General features: G+C 30.9%; 1 protein-coding gene and 1 long non-coding RNA gene across 2 annotated transcripts in view; both read right to left on the bottom strand.

Moving 5' to 3' along the window:
* The window catches only part of LOC134692272 (uncharacterized), a 43,216-nt gene extending 43,102 nt beyond the window's left edge, over nucleotides 1–114 (bottom strand). The window contains exon 1 of the mRNA XM_063552723.1: nucleotides 107–114. Within this exon, the coding sequence (XP_063408793.1) occupies nucleotides 107–114 (8 nt within the window). The remainder of the gene's footprint in view (nucleotides 1–106) is intronic.
* Nucleotides 115–9,936: 9,822 nt separating this feature from the next.
* LOC134692152 (uncharacterized) lies at nucleotides 9,937–15,621 on the bottom strand. Its single transcript, XR_010102244.1, has 3 exons — nucleotides 15,543–15,621; nucleotides 11,332–11,449; nucleotides 9,937–10,033 (listed from the first exon to the last, which is right to left on the bottom strand). It is a non-coding gene; the product is annotated as an uncharacterized LOC134692152 (long non-coding RNA).
* Between the last annotated feature and the right edge of the window lie 2,476 nt (nucleotides 15,622–18,097).

The raw sequence follows: 18,097 nt of genomic DNA, 5'->3' as shown, positions 1-18,097 counted from the left end.
ACATGGCATTTTTCATATCAGACCCATTATCAGCCTTTTGATAGCCTGAGAGCTGATTTTTTTTTTTTTGCATTTTTTAACTTTTGAAGTAATTAATGCTGCTTACGTGAACATGATTCGGTGTGAAATAAGGTACAAAGATATACGAATTTGAAATTTGCCCCTGAAGTGAAAATGTGTGTTTTATATTTCACTTGAGAACTGTAATTTTATATTGCCAGCGTTATCGGAGGGATGATTGTCGTTACACATGTTACATTTCAACCATTTATTGTTTACTTTGTATTCATTTTAAAATAAAGATATGTACGTAGATGTTTGAAACACATTTTACTTATATTTCTTGGAGAGCGTACTGCATGTGCATAACGATGCTTATTAGAACTTGAACATGTTGAACTACCATTCTGGTTTAAAAAATTTAAAAAAAAAACAATGCACTTAAGACGTTTAATAGCTATTTGTTTAATACATGCCTTCAGTCTGTTTTTTATAGAAACTAAAGTCGTCTTCAATTGTCTCGTTTACTCTGTAAAATTCATGGAATCCTGTCTCTATCAGTCCCTAAAACATTATAATAAAGTGTATTGCGCATCTTGGTCAGGTACTTTGGGTGCCTTCCTCATTTTTTTATATAACAGGGGCACTAGATACGAGATATATAAAAAATATGCAGTATGATTGTTTTTTTCAATCATTAATAAAAGTTAAATAGTGAAATATCTATTTTCTTTGAGCAGCCGGTATGACTCAAAATTATTAAAATAAGCTCAGAAACATTGATGATAAATTATTCACTTGCAAGTAAATAACTAGATCTCATTGAATCCTTATGCATTTGAATTTGAATTTAGCTCCTTAGGTAAAGATAGATAAAAACAATGTCAACACTGAAAGTGAAAAAAAGGTAAATCATTTCCGGTAGTTCGCTGCTTAGTTTCATAACAACTTTTCAAAACACAAGTATATATTGATAAGGGATAAATAAAGGAATCAAAAGTGCTAAACAATGTATAGGTCAATGTGCTTGATATAAACCATTGAAATTTGGGCGGGAAAATTTTATTGGCTCATAGCTTTATCACTGACAAGTTTAAATTCTCAAAAAATATTCAAAAATAATTCAGATTTTTTAAGACTTTTTCAAATGGCTTATCATTATCATGTTTATATATGTAAAAGATTAATAAAAAGAAAAATGGGGGTTAATGGACAAAAATGTGTAAGGCATTCAAATGGATAAAACAAGAGGATTCCGAAAATCTTATTTAACATTTGGAAATTCCAGAACTCGTTAAATGCTTGATTCGATTAACAGAAAAATCATTCTTATACAGGTAAAAACGATGATAAACATATATTTTAATATTTAAAATGAAATTAAACAGATCTAGAAAAACACAAATGCACTAATTGCTTAATCTATTTATAAGTATATGTATGTTTACATCGCTTATACGGTCATTTAAGGTGTCAACTCGTTAGTCAATTAGATGGCGTCAAGACTAAAATACATACAAAACGAAGCTACAAATGATCGTGCCCATGCCATACGAATTGTTAATGTAAGACTTTTGATTGTTTTTATATTTGTTTTAAATTGTAATTAATCAAATATTAGAATTTTAGTCAAATCGATGAACATGTATTTGTCAGCTAGTGCCCCCTTAAATTAACAGAAACCAATCGGTCTATATCTTTAATGAAATTAGCTAATTTAGAGCTGAGTATGTAACTCATATGCATGAAACATATGTTTGATTAATTTTTGTCCAAAATTTCTACATAAGGGGGATAACTCAGTTAACGTTGGTTTATATAATGAAATGTGTTTTTAAATTACCTATTTTCTTTTGCAGTAAGAAATCGAGTTCGACGATTGATTTTTTTTGTTATCAGAAAATATATAACTACAGCTTTTGAAGGTAAAACCATGATAACTAACGTTTGAAAAATTATTCAAAGACATATACCCTTATTACTTTAATGTGTTATATTGGACAGATTGTTACAATTAAAAAGAGCTAAAATGTGTGACTATAGGGCTATCATCATTGACTTTAATTTTTTTTTTAAACGATAATACCAAATTTTTATGAATATTTTTTTTTTTAAATAAATATTTTTGGATAAAAATTTGAATCATACCTCAACCGTATCTTTCGGTGTGGTCTGGTGAATACACACAGTCGTTGAAATACCACCGGGAAAGAATACTTTTTGTCCTACAATATGGCAAGGTAATTTTGACTTTCCTGAAAAATTATAAAACAAAGAATCAATTACTCTAAAATCAGAACGAATATGATACTAATCGACAAGGTATTTATTATGTAATAAAAAAAAAGATTGTTTACCGATCCATGTGCGTTTATTTATTTCCTGAGTTATCTTCAAACGGCATATTCTTGAAAAAAATATATAAATATTTTTAGTCTTTTCTATTTGTGTAGTGGATGTCTCATTGACAAACTCTAAATGTCTATGTTAACAACAGTTAAACAAGTGATATAATACAATATTGTATCGTTAGTTTGACACAGTCGAAGGAGACAAGGACATTTTTAATGAATCAATATACCGTATAGCGGGTTATTTTCGCGGGGTGTAAATTTTCGCTTATTTTCGCGGATAGAACAAAATCGCCAAAATAAATTCCGCCAATTTAAAAGTGTACATGCAAAGGTAATGTTAAAAATGTTGAATCCGCCAAAATAATAACCGCCAAAATTGTTCGTATACCTTATTCAATGAAAATCGCAAAATTTTACACCCGCGAAAATAACCCACTATACGGTATGTTTTATCGTCTTATAATATTGAAAAATCTTGACCCAAAAACCAAAAATAAATAGTTTGACAAAAGAAAAAGTCATATACTGCAGTAAGGGCATTCAAATTGTTTTTTTTAAATTTATTTTGATGCCTTATGTGTCCAAGAAAATTAGGAGGATTAAGTAAGTGAGTAATGTCTGTTGTTTTTTATATATATTAATTAACCCTTATTTACTGGTTCTGGTATGTTTAAATAGAGGCAAACTCATAAGTATCAATAACCACGGGTTAGAGATCTTCAGTTGGACATTTTTTAATGTATTGACAACACTTTGTTTAAGTACTCAATTTGAAGCCTAGTATCTATGATTAGTTAAGTGATAACCACTGTGCCGATGTAATTGGTGGTGAATGTATCCTCTCCAATTAAATAACATGTGTTGACTTGACACATCGTTGTTATGCTCATAGTTATAAACTCCCTGATTACACAACTTCACATTTAAGAATCATAAACTGTACAAGAAAGGATGAACTAAATGTTTTGGTAAACAAAAGGCATGGCTGCCTTTCGAAATTTTAAACGTGGAATATATAATAAGTTTATAAGGAGCTATTTCAAAGATGTTTTAAAAGCAATATTCAATATTACAGTGATTTTTATTTTTGTCACTTTGAGAGACCTTGTGGTATACTGACTTGCAAAATTTATGATTTCTTTCAGATGTTTCAGGTTTTTCTTTTTATCCTTCGTGTTTTCATCTTCTGCAAATATAAGATACAGGACTGGTTTCAATGTATGTTCCTGTTTCTTTTGTTCTTCCTGTTTTGGACACTGTATGAACACTTTCACCTACAGTATTAATTAAAATTTTATGAAGCAGTTCATTTGATATGAATGTAAGCATTCGCATATTAGTTACTATTTACACCACAAATTATCCTGAATCACTCCTCAACGTCGTAAGCTTGTACTTTGGACTACATGTACAATAATGTAAAGCTATCGAAGTTATAATGAATAACAAAACTGCTCGTTGTGGAGAGGTGAAATTGCAAACAGTAATCAAACGTTTATATATACATTGTAAAATGGATCTTAATATAAATTTAATACTTAAAAGAACATCGTGGCCACAAGTTAAACACAAACTCTGTTTAGTATTAGATTTATATTAAGATCCATTTTGTTAATCTTGTGATCAATTTATTTTGGCAATCGCCAATGGCAGTCATCAGGGTTAAAGAACATCAGTTGTTCGACCTGTTAGTCAAATTCGTTTTGTTTTAATATACTTTTTCACTTTTTGGGTCTTTTGGAAAATGTTGTTTGTGCTGTTTTTAGACCCTTCTACAACGAAATTTGTTTAACATGCACACGTATAAAAATTGCAGTTTTTATCCAACTTAATCATAGGTTTGAACGTAGTTTTCAATTTAGACTCGTTTATATATTTAAATATAAATATACAAAAAAGTGTCTTTTCAAGCGATGTACAGAATTATATATTAAAAATTTATATTACACAATGTCTAGCGCTTTCATCCATCTTGGGACTTTTCAAGAATATGAACGTCGTTATGAACTTCGTTATGAGGAACACATTAGTATTATGACGTAACGTCATTGTTTGTAACATATAAGTAGTATGACGCAACGTTAATTAAGAAATAATTCATGGGGGATTGAATATATCGTTATTTAACCACGGGTTGGCCATTTATGACAAATATTTTACCCAGAGCGATAGCGAGGGGTAAAATATCGGCATAAAGGGACAACCCGTGGTAAAATCTAGATATATTCAAGCCCCCATGAATTATTTCGATTCTAATAGGACAAATACGGCAATTATTTTGGATCAAAGCGCTCTAGGTAGAGGCCATTATTTGCCGTTCCCATAAATTAACGCACTTTTAGATTGGCGTAAAAGAACAGAGCAAACAGAATAAGTGACATGCTCATACTATTCACAGAACTTATTTAGATAGATTTGGATTAATTTTAATGATAACTTACTTATATGTCTCCTATGTATATAAAAAAAATGGGCTTATACCACATTTTAGCATCGTTTGTTTACGTTTCCTTCTGGTGATGATTTTCGGTATCAAAAGCGCGTATTTTCCCGTAAAATGCTTAAATTATAACGTCACCATTCTATGACGTCGGGTACTTCATTCATAAAAAAACATATGACGTGGGAGTACGATCGGGACAGCCAATGCAATATATTCATATTTTACCACGGTTGTGTACTCAAAGCGTTTGAAGGACGTCATATTAGAATGTTCATTTAACTACTAAGCATTAAGCATGGCGTCAAACACTTTTATGAATTTTCTTTCTAGTTCTTTACGGTATTATTCTGTTGGTTTCGTACATTTGAAGAACGGGAAAAATTTAAATTTTCCTCCCGCACAAATGTCTAAATGTTCGCTCAACAGGATTTGTCTGTACTTGGGTTGCCGTGTTTGGTGTTAATGGATCATAACCCGTTCGAACACACTATTTCCTGTTTTACCTATGTAATTTTCTTTACAGTTGACACATGTTATACAATAGATTAAATGTTCTGATTTGCAAGTCATATTTGCGTTTACTGTGAAGGAGTAGGTCCAGTAAGACCCCTTTTTGGCCCCAAAATATAGCAGTTTTACCAAATTGTTAATATGTAAACTTTCAGTTATTTATTTGAGAGAGGAATGCTTCTGCAACATAAATATGGGCTGTTTTTGACGATACAATGCACATATATCGGGTACTAGCACCATAAAGTCATGCTAAATTACTGAAATCTTCATATTTCTAGCATTTTACTTAAATTATAGACGGTTTTCTTGTAAAATAAAAGTGGCCGCATTCGTGTTCATCCTTAATATTGAAACGAAAGTTGTATTTTATGAAGATACATAACATATATAAAGTTTGAGGATGAACACGGATGCGGCCACTTTCATTTTTGACAAAAACCATATGAAAAGTGACATTTTTTAGCTTTCATATTTGAGCTTGAATCGGATCGTTTGTAATGACTAATTAAATCAGGTTAAATCTTTCACAAAAACTAATTGATTCAAATGAAATAGACACTCAAGTGTTTAAAAAGTGGTCAAAATCTTTCGTCAGATAAACCTGAAATTTGAAGCCAAAAATTGGTTCTTACCGGACCTACTCCTTTCTCACCGTTTTTGAAATATTTCGTACTGCCGATTTCTCAGTAATTATAATTGTCTCTGGAACATACTCCACAGCGTGAATCGCCACACATTTGTACGGATGATAGTTTTTCAACTATATCAAATCGCGCTTTTGTAAGCAGGCGTTTCAAATTTTTCGGTTGTCTTCTACTATAAATGATCGATTCTCCTTTTACCAAAATTTTTCATTGTTTCACTTTGATGTAAAATCGGAAAATTCGATTTTATAAATTTGAAGGCATTTGGTAATGACGGATCATGAGTAGTCACAAACGGGAGGACATAATCATCTGTTGTCTGTTCCTTCGGTGTCCTTAGTTGATTTGTAGACATTTCATTTGTCCTCTCGATACTGTCATCTATAAGTTTTAATGGATATTTCTGCTGTAAGATATACATTTTTAGTTCTTCTAACCTTCTTTTGCGAAGAGTTTTATCCAATACAATTGAACATACTCGTCTTGCCATACAATATGGAATGTTTCTTTTTGTATGTGATGGGTGGCATGATTAAAAATGTAAATACTGGTGTGTATCTGTCTTCTTGTAATAAATATCCGTAATGATTTTATTGTTGGAGAGTTTAATCAAAATGTCTAGAAATGGGAGTTCCAAGGTACTACTTTTAATAGTGAATTTTATTGATGGATGCAATGAGTTAAGAATTTCATGGAATTTTTCTAAGTCGTCTGTTGATTTCTTCCATAATATAAAACAAACGTCTAGAAATCTTTTCCACTGTTCATAAACATAAGTTTTGAATTCCTGTCCAAATATCTCGCCAACTTTTTCGTAAAATATTTTTTCTAAGTAAGCCATAACTAAATTGGCATAGGTAGGCGCAACTTTTGTTCTCATTGCAGTTCCTTTAATTTGTTTATAGTATTCACCATCGAAATAAAAAAATATTTCCTCAAGGATGATTATCAAAGCTTTTACAATGAATTCCGTATCGAATCTGCCGTCGACAATTTCTCGGTTTATTTCAACCCAATATTTTATTGCCGTTGTTCCTAGATCGTGCGGTATATTTGTTTACAAGCTGGTAGCTTCAAATTTTGTAAGGAGTGTATTTTTCGGAACTGTTTCAGGTATATACCTCAAAAAGTCTATATCATCTCTGACGTAACTTGGTATTAGCGGACATAACTTTTTAAAAATTAGATCCAAAAAGTGATTCATTCTTTGAGTTGTTGATTCGGGGCCAGCAACATTTTGTCTCAGTTTAAGATCGTAAGGGTTGGGAGATTCAATGTATTTTTTATTCTAATGTTTTACAGCTGTTTTGATTGTATTGCTTTTGAGCTAGACAATGCTGCTTTTAAAACTCTTTTTGTGTATTTAAATTTTTAATATATATATATATATATATTCAAAATAAAATGCTGCATGTACAATTCTTTAACAATTGCCAATTAGCATTTATGATTATCGATATCTGTTAATATGATCCAAATGAAAAACAAATTGAAAGCGGGTCCTTTAACCTATAATGGTTTACTTTTTAAATTGTTATTTGGATGGAGAGTTGTCTCATTGGCACTCACTCACCCCACATCTTCCTATATTTATTAAAACTGTATCGAGCGCCACATGCATTATGTTGGTTAGGTTTGATACTGGGTGTCGGTTTTGAAGAGAAGGTATGTTCAAGTATCGAAATTACTTTTATAAGAAATTTGACTACCAAAAACGATATTGAACAAAAGGAACCGACACATAATTGTTTTTCAGTAAGCAGAGGCAGACTAAGAAACTGGTATTTAATTGAATTCCTAGAAAGGAATTACACTCTATATAAATCATACGGCCAACTATTGTAAAAGATAGTTTTTTTTCTCCTGAACATATGAAGCCACAAATTATGCAACAAGTAAAACTAGGGAGTGGTGTTTTGGAAAAAACAGACAACTGAAAACGTTTGCTTTTCCTTGCTGGAGATATATTTTTTTCGATTTCTTCTGTGCAATGCATTATTTGATACTACCAATTCTGAAAAAAGAAATGCTGATACTTGAACTTTCTTTGGTCCATTTCTCCGCTTTACATCTGCAACCCTGTGTCCAACATAGCCCACAGCCCGCATATGGCGTTATACAAGGTGATATTTAGCTTCAACTAGTTATCAAAGTATCAGACATATAAATTATTAGGCCAGACGTAGGACAGGTCTACATAAGACTCATGAGTGACGCTCAGATCAAAATACATGTAGTTATGAATCCACACAAGCACAATGTTAGATTATTGAGGACCCAAAATTCCAAAACGTTGAATACGACTAAGGTAATCTAAGTTATGAAGTGTTTGCTAGAAACGCCTTTTAATCGTTATTTCTAAGTTTATTGAGTTAGATACTTTTCAAACTACATAATGTACATTGCATAAGGTGCATTTCAGCTCTGTTTTATAATCTTAATTATGAAGGTTTACCTTTCTGTTTTCAGATGTTTCAACTTCGAAATGACAACCTGGATCATACAATTAAACAAATTACAAAAAACATACTATTCAAGTTTTATATATAGGTTAATTATCAGCATATAATGAACATTATAAAACATGTTTTAATTATCAAAATGTACACAGTTAATCTTCTGTATTGTCATATCATTTGAACGTTCAAGGTATCACAAGCAATGCAAATCAATTTCAACATGTTTAAGGGCAATTCTTCAAAGTACAATATTGAGCTAGAGAATAAAAAAATCAAATTCGTACGAAAATGGCTGACTACTGGTCGATATAATGATTTGAAAATGTCAAGGTCATATCAACAAGCTCTAATATTTTTGTTGACATTCTGGAAATGTATGCATCTCAGTTTTATCAAGAGTTTTCTACAACAATTATGAAAATGGTCTTGACTGAAGTAAATTGATATCGAAGAATATAATACAATCAAATACGTCAACAGAAATTCAGATCCATTGGTTTTAGAAGCTTTTATGGATGTTCTGTTAATAACGAATAATAAATAATTAATTTCATTTATAGTTTTGTTCGTGTTGTATTTTTCTTAATCCAATTATACGGAATTAATGATTATTGAAGTGTGAACCAGTTATTGGCATGACACGGGTTATGTTCTTCTCATATATTTTATGATGGTATGATAATAAACCCCTAACGTGACGGATTGTGCCTGATATTCATATGATAAAATTATAATCTTTCAATCAGTTTAATTGAAGTCTGGAGCTAGCATGTCAGTTAACTGCTAGTAATCTGTTGTTAGTTATGTATAATTGTCATTTTGTTTACTTTCTTTGGTTACATCTTCTGATATCAGACTCGGACTTCTCTTGAATTGAATTTTAAATGTACGTATTGTTATGCGTTTACTTTTCTACATTGACTAGAGGTAAAGGGTAGGGTTGAGATCTAATAAACATGTTTAACCCCGCCGCATGTTTGCGCCTGTCCCAAGTCAGGAGCCTCTGGTCTTTGTTAGTTGGGCGTTCATTATCACTGAACTAGTAAACATTTCTTTACGGGCCAGCTGACGGACACCTCCGGGTGCGGGAATTTCTCGTTACATTGAAGACCTGTTGGTGGCCTTCTGCTGTTGTTTTTTCTATGGTCGGGTTGTTGTCTCTTTGATACATTCCCCATTTCCATACTCAATTTTATGTTTAAACATAACTTGTTACATTCAGTTCATTAAAAATAAATTGAAATATTGAGGTTAGTTGTCTCATTGGCAACATATAGTCTACTCTTCATCGTGTACCTGCGATACCAACATTTTAAACGACCAAATAAGTAACATGTTTTAGAATGTTAATTCATGAAGTATTTCACCAGGACAGCATAAATAGATATAGGAAGATGTGGTGACAATACAATGACAAAACCGTGATCACTAACAAGACTATTAAGTATGCGCTTGAAATCCCTATTAAATACTTTGATTTATTATTGGAAGGTGACGATACCTTTAATAAATATTTACAATACCTCCGTCTTCTTTTTCGTTTTTATAAGTAGCGCTGTGTCCGTAAAATGTTGTCAACTCTTCAAGTCTTTCATTCAAAAGAGGACGTCCTTGAATGTCCTGTTCATCGAGTAAAAGTGTTAGAAATGCATAGTAACAACGTGAAAGGAGTAGTTCCGGTAAGGGCCGATCTTGGCTTCAAATTTCAGGTTCATTTAACGAAATATTATGGACACTATTTAAACACTTAAGTGTCTATTTCAATTGATTCAATTAGTTTACGTGTAAGATTTTAACTGATTTAGTCATTAAAAACGATCAGATGCAAGCTTTAATATGAACAATCTATCAAATATGCAAAAAATCGTCACTTTTCCGATGGTTCTTGTCAAAAATGAAAGTGGTCGCATCTGTGTTCATCCTCAACCTTTATATATGTTAAGTATTGTCATGAAATACATCTTAAATTTCAATATTATAAATGAACACGAATGCAACAACTTTCATTTAAGACGAAACAGTCTACATTTAACTTAAATGCTAAAATTGCGAAGATTTCAGTAATTTAGCATGACTAAATGATGCTAGTACCTGATATATGTGCATTGTATTGTCAAAAACAGCCCATATTTGTGTAGCAGAACCATTCTTCTTTCCGATAAATAGTTAAACGATTACATTTTCACAATTTTGTAAAACTGCTATTTTTTGGGGCCAAAAAGGGGTCTTACTGAACCTACTCCTTTTGATTGAAACAATTAATTCCTAAATAAAAGAGATTTTAGATGATTACACAATTCGCTTTTCAAATCTTTAATAAAAATTGTTAAAAATTACACACATTACCGTAAATTGTTTGCATATTGATATTCAAAGAAAGTTAGTCTAACAATATTTTTTCGGAACTCAAAAAGAATCTTTTTTCCCTATCAAAGTTCTACTGAATTAAAGTAGTTCGTTTATTTGTATCGACATCTAGATGTCAACACATTGACCACGAGTGTTATATAATCAAGACGAGTATCTGACTTTAGATTTATGTCATTTATAATTGCGAAAAAAAAGAGAACAATTTCATCTGTTTTCATAGATCGTTTTCAACCAATAATAATAAATTAATAAAAAAGTTCGCCCCTACCCCCATATACCTTCATATCTTGTTTGTGTGTGTTTCATAAAAGTACTACAAGTCATATTTGTAACTTTTAAATAATGTTCTGACAATTCTACTTTTTTATTGATTAATTAGAATACAACCAGTTTTATTTTCTAAAAAATATAAAGTTTGAATTTATATTTATATTAGTTTAGACTGCATGGACAGCCATATATGTATAAAACATAAAAGATCAATTTTGCTTACAACAAAAACGATTTTTGATTGTGCAATACAATACAAAAAGATATATGTAGCATACCTGTTCCATATTAGATGTAGGTTACTTTTAGTAGGTTCGGCCCTTCTGATTATTTGATAATGACCCAAAATCTAAACCGTGATGGATGTGAAACCAATATAATCTGTAGATGTCCTACCTGAAACATAAAAGACAGATACATTTGATTTATCTTGCAATTTATAGGAATTGAATCGATTCTTATAGATAAACGAGATTAACTAACCTTCTTTCGGGAAAATATTGGTAATTAGTATATAGTTGGAATGTTCAATCTTGATAAACAAGTTGTTACTAGGTTTGAATTATGGTACATGTTTGATTACTTTTGTTTTCAGTATCATCATGATCATTGTCAAGTTGATGTGCTTAAATTATAATAAAATAACACGTGACTATAAACCTTTGTTTGCTTTTTAATGAATTGATGCTAGAAAAAGAAAATGTGACGAAAAAAAATTGTTATAAAACTTAAACTAAGTTCGAATTTGTGTTTTGTTTTGTTTTGTTTCGTGTATAAGTTTCAGATCATGCCTTTCCCTTATACAAGGACGACAAATACCAAGTATATTCTTGAACAGTGTTACACAAGAAATCTACTGGTAGCGTGATTATGGAATCCTAGTCACATAAACAAAATAATTGGAGACTGGTGTATTCTGAACGACGTCTTGCAGGTGACTATACACGCAAGGTCGACTTAAAATTCAGTAATGTATTATTCAAAATCCAAAGTAACAGTAATATAAATTAACAACATCGAAACCACAAGATCAACAGTACGGTGGTATAATCTTAAATCATCTTAGATACACCTCTCCCGTACAGAAATCGTAGCTTCCATTCTTCAGCTATTTCTCTCTGTCATACTACTCTATTTGGCCTAGTAGATGGTCTGTCAATATCAGTAAGTTGGATGCATTCTACCGTCTCAATTATTTTACTCTAGTTACATTCACGATATTGAATTATACACTTTAACGTATCCCAAATTTTATAACATCTACATACACTAGTAAATGTATGGTAAATTTTGAAAAGTTTACACAACCTGATAATTCAGATGATCATTGAAATACATTTGCAACCATGTTGTTCATAGTATTTTGACTGGACTGCCAATACTTTATGCAAGTAGAATTCATTCAAACGCGACAAGTATCTATGCTGTACTGAAATCAATAAAGGACTCTATTTATCTGATTATAGTTCAACTATAGAACGAAAACGAGTTTTAGAATTCAAATAAATTCAATTTTTTTTAAACAATAGTCTGAAACGAAATTAAATCACTACATGATTTGCTTTGTTATGATTTTACTTAGCATTCTTTATTCTTCGAGCGGACTTCCTATTGCATAAATAAGTTTAAGTATTCAATCTTAGGCATGGTCTGTGAGAAGTATGAATCTTACCCGCCAAGCCATGTCTGAAGACGACGATGATAAGAACTATGGCTGATCAATGTATTTTAAGTTGGAGATTTATTGCACAAATGTACTTCTTTATATACTACTAACTCATGGAGTGTGGATATCACTTTAACCGTTCGGAATTAACTCATCATATATACTAGGATTAAAGTTTTATATATACTAGTACGTCAGACGCACGTTTCGTCTACAAAAGACTCATCAGTGACGTCCGAATCAAAATATGTTTGAAAGGCCAAATAGAGTACGAAGTCAAAGAGCATTGAGAACCAAAAATTCCTAAAAGTTGTGCCAAATACAACTAAAGTACATTTGTAATCTATTTCTGAGGCATTTTTTAACCGAATGATCAATAATGAGAACCCCGATGTTCGAAAATATTTTGAACTTTGCACACAACTGAGAGGTTAGGCTAGTGATATCACCAGGTTCAATTCACCATTTTATACATGTAAGAATGCATGTACAAAGTCAGGAACATGACAGTTGTTGTCTATTCGTATGGCGTGTTTTATCATTTATTTTTGCAATTTGATAAGGGACTTTTCGTTTTGAATTTTCCTCGGAGTTCAGTATTTTTGTAAATTAATTTTTGCATATACCTTTGGTTGCATAGTAGGTTGCTAATGCCATAAAATCTAAAAAACTTTAACAGAAAAAAGTATACGCTGATCAACAATGTTTTTATTTACTTAAATGGTTTGGCTTAAACGGTTTTTAATTGTTGGGTCTAATCTGGTTTGTAAAGCTTATTCTTTTAACATCCATGTTTTGTTCAATAAAAAGGACTGAATAAAGGGCTAACAACAAGCTTTGTTTTTGTATTTTACTTAATCATCTGGTAACCTGTATATTCCTTACATGACATGGATTTGACAAGCGCATGCAAAATGTAATTTAAATCCATCCGTAACAAATTGAATTGATCATTTCAAATTATTCAGATGTCGTTTGAGAGTTTTTTGTTAATCTTGTGACAATTACAAGCCGTGAATAACCTGTATCAACTACCACTATGTCAGTATCGTGTTTCATAAAGATCAACTATTTTGATAGAAATACATCTACTGGCGTCTATACTATTCGCAGAAGTATTCTCTATTCTATCTTGCTAATATTATGTCGGGTTTAAAAATACAAACCTCATTTACTTTTACGAGTGTTTTTTCGTATTTATTTATATTGAATATATAGTGATTAAATCATGCTATACATAAAATGATATGAGTTAAATATTGTTCTTTAGCTGGTTTGATAAATGTTTAATGAAGTACAAACTACAAATGTTTACCACATTATCGTCCTTTTTATACTCTTTATGTTTGTCAAATCTTGTGGTATAATATCATATTATAAAATTGTTAAATTAATTCATCAATAAAAGACGGGACCGTACCTGGGTCTCTTAATCTTTCTAAACAGATGAAGAAAAAGGACGTCTTTATTAATTATTAATGATTTAAAATTCGCGAATAATTTAGAATAACAATGTGTTAAATAGCAAAGTTGAAATTAAAGTTATATAGTATCTTGTTAACGTATTATTAGCGATAAAGTGAATAGATGGAACTAAAATTGAAAGGAAAACAGTAATAACACTGCAATGATCAAGATTCGTCGGTCAATGTCGCAGATTAACATTTATTTTATGGACAACAGAATTTACGGCTTCCAAAATATTATTGCAACGATCAATAATAATAATCTAGTTTATACAGGAGTTAAACTTTAATCACGAACGTACATTGATTTTAAATGCACATCAATTTACTCTATTTAACTACACTATGAAGCGTCTAGTCTATACTGTGAAATAGCAATGTTAAGGTGCTTTTGTTAATTCAAAATCGTTTAAAGCAAATTTGGATGGCCTATGACTGTTTTATGATTTTTCATTGGATAGTTGTGTCTTTAAAGCATATCCTATTTACATTCCCAATTGTATGCAATATTATTAAAATGAGAATGGAAATGGGGAATGTGTCAAAGAGACAACAGCTCAATCATAGAGCAGAAAAGAGCTGAAGACCACCAATTTGTCTTCAGTGCAGCGTGAAACTCCCGCATTCTGAGGTATCCATCAGCTGACCCTTTAACAAACATGTAAACTAGTTCAGTGAAAATGTACGTCATACTTTACTCCGAATTGTGCACAAGAAAATCATACAAAACAAACAAAGGCACGAGGCTCCTGACTTGGGACCAGCGCAAAAATGATTCTCGCTTCGAATTCTTTATTATTCTTTTATCAACAGGTTCATTACATCTCATTATGCGAATGAAATCAATTATTCATAACAAATCTATTTCAATCATCATTATTACCACATACATGTAGCAGTGGTCCGTTTAAAATACAACATTTCTGAACGCAGCACTTGTTATAAATTTAAAATAATAAATACGGCAAGAATTCAGTAGAACAATAACATAGGTATAAGTACAAGCGGAACAGGACGTAATTACATAATTGACAATCACACCTTAATAATAACAATCTATTATAGAATATTACGCGCCAAATTGTGATATTAATATCGTGGGAAAGGTGGAACCTTTACAAATCTCATAGGATGGAAACGATATCAAACATATTCTTTAAATATCATTATACTGGATAGACCTACGTTTAAAATGTAGCAAATTAAGAATTCTCATACATTTGAAAACATACAGTACATTTAAACTTACACCCCGATATTTAACTTCAATATGTATGGTCATTTTAGTATAACAAAATGTGCTAGCAAGTTGGGGGGAAAATATATTCAACAATACCTAAAATAATATTGTACTTACATGTAGTACTTGCTAGTCAGTGTTTTCAGTCACAATGACCATTATGAAATTTAGGCACCCATAGTAATGAATGAATGATACATGATTCATTTATGTATTTATATATCTATTTTTTCCACGAAATGATATATCTACCGATTTTAAGAAAAAAAACTTGGTATTCAACGTATTCAAAAAATATGAATGAATTTCATCTCAATAGGTATTTAAAAAAGTATTATTTTTTCTTTTTTCATTCTTATTCGCCATGAACTTTAAATCAATAGTTACTATGTTGAACTAGTATGCTTGTTATGCATGTAATGCAATAGCTTTTATGAAGTACAATGAATAATATTTGTTGAATGTAGAAATGTTTTGGTATGTTGTATCGCTATTTTGTTCGTTCTTTATCACAATGAGAAATTTACTGTTCAGTTAACACATGGAACGACTTCTAAGAAGCTGCAGTTGTGTCGAGCACCTAGCCAATATGTTACAATATAAACATAATGCTCTTTTCTATGTTGCTCCTTATTGCTGAAACAAACATGTCACCTTCTTTTTGTAGATGTCTAAATAATGGTCTGAGCTCATTTCATTTTTTTATAACTGCATAAATAAGTCTTGTAAATGAATTTGTTTTTCATCCTCTTTTCCTTTTTATTTGATAATTTCACAAACAAAATATCACTAAGTTTAAAGATATTTTTATTGTGTTGATGCTAAGAACCATGATGAATATTCGGACCTTTATCGACATGATAAAGATCATGACGATACAAAATATATCAATTATAAAACAATTGTTGTGACACTTGGAGTACTGTTTATTCTGAAAAAATATTACCGTAAAAGGGAATAATACAAATATTAAACTGTATCTCATTCGTGTTTGAAATGATTTTTAAAACAATAAGACAAATATTTATAACTATAAGACAAACGTTTAAATGAATAAGACAAATGTTTAATATAATAAGACAAATGTTTAAAATAATAAGAAAAATGTTAAAAATAATAAGACAAATGTTTAAACAATGTTTCAATTGATCACACATGATGAAGTTAATGCTAAAATGCTAATAAATTAGAGTTTTCGTTAATATTACCTGTATAATATCACGTGCTACCACGAGGTATATTATTGTAACTGGTTTTAAAATCGTACCATCTTCGTTATCCGTCAGGGCCCCGTTTCACGAAGCTGTCTTAGAACTAGTAATGTCTTAGGATAGTCTTATGACACAACGTGGTCCTCAATTAGGACATCTCTTAAAGTTGGTCATAAAGTAAGGACTACACGAGAGGTGTCTTATGATGGTCTTAGGATAATCATAAGTTTATTTATATAAACTACACTCATTTTTGTATATTAATTTTGCAATTTATCTTCATATTATATTATCTATTCTCCTATTCCTGCTTATAACCTAATCATTATAGATTGACGGATTATCATAATTTTTTAATATTCAATGTATTGATATCAATAATGCACGATGTTATCCTTGAAACTTTTATAACCGATACAGTGGAGAATGAATTCAACTCACTTGTACAAAAGACAATGTCATTTTTATTCTTTTTTATCAATTTTGTATTAAACATTTCATATAGATATATATATATATTGGTGAACTATATATTAAAGTGGATGTTTAAATAAATTACCCTTCTTTATATTAATTTTGCAAACTATCTAATTATATTTATTAATACGTAAACTGTAAAAACAGTAGTTTATGGAAAAGATATTCTACATTTGTATTATTTTTTCAACCACAATGGTGACTGGGGTGTAAAAAAATGGTCTTCTCCCGACCGGCAGCAAAACGCTTGCCGAAGTAGGGCGTCCGTTTAGCTGGGCGGGATGTATCACGTTCGCATTCACGTTCGTTCAGAAGGGGGCGTTAAATCCGATCATGTAAAGAAAATGCCAGTCTCATTCCACGTTAAAACCCCTTGTTGAAGTCAACTTATAAGATACAAATGTACATGTTATCCAAGTTATTATGACGTCTAAAAAGGCTACATGTATTTTTTATTTTTGTATTGACGCCATTCTGGATCATTGGTGTAAATAAAATTAATTATAATTATTAATAGCTTTCAAGACTTCGTAATTATTTGGACTACATTTGTACTTGTACAATAACTTTATATAAGTGTTGGCAGGCGTTGGTGGCTGAGTGGTCTATGTACATGCATTTACTACTGTAATCACTAGCCAGTCAACACTGAAGTTGTAAGTTTGAACCCCGATCATGTGGGAGCACTTGACTCCAGTCTTAATTGACTAGGATTGTCAGAATTCCTATGAAAGGTCGGTGGTTTTTCTCCGGTTTCTTTAGACAAAATATGACAAAAAACGACAACTGTTTCTTGTTTTTATTTTTTTTTGTCAATTATTTCATACTCAATGCAGTTTACTGTAATTAAATACATCAATCGTAACGATCAAGGATAATATTATTTCAGCTTTCAAAATACAGGAGTAAAGACGTAAATACAGTACTCTTATATACACTTCAATTTCAGAATATATCTTCAGAACACTACTAACACTGTAAAAC

This window comes from Mytilus trossulus, chromosome 12 (genome assembly GCF_036588685.1).
Source record: "Mytilus trossulus isolate FHL-02 chromosome 12, PNRI_Mtr1.1.1.hap1, whole genome shotgun sequence".
Classification (NCBI taxonomy): domain Eukaryota; kingdom Metazoa; phylum Mollusca; class Bivalvia; order Mytilida; family Mytilidae; genus Mytilus; species Mytilus trossulus.
Note: the sequence above shows the minus strand (reverse complement) of the source record. Positions and strands in the feature narration are given on the sequence as shown.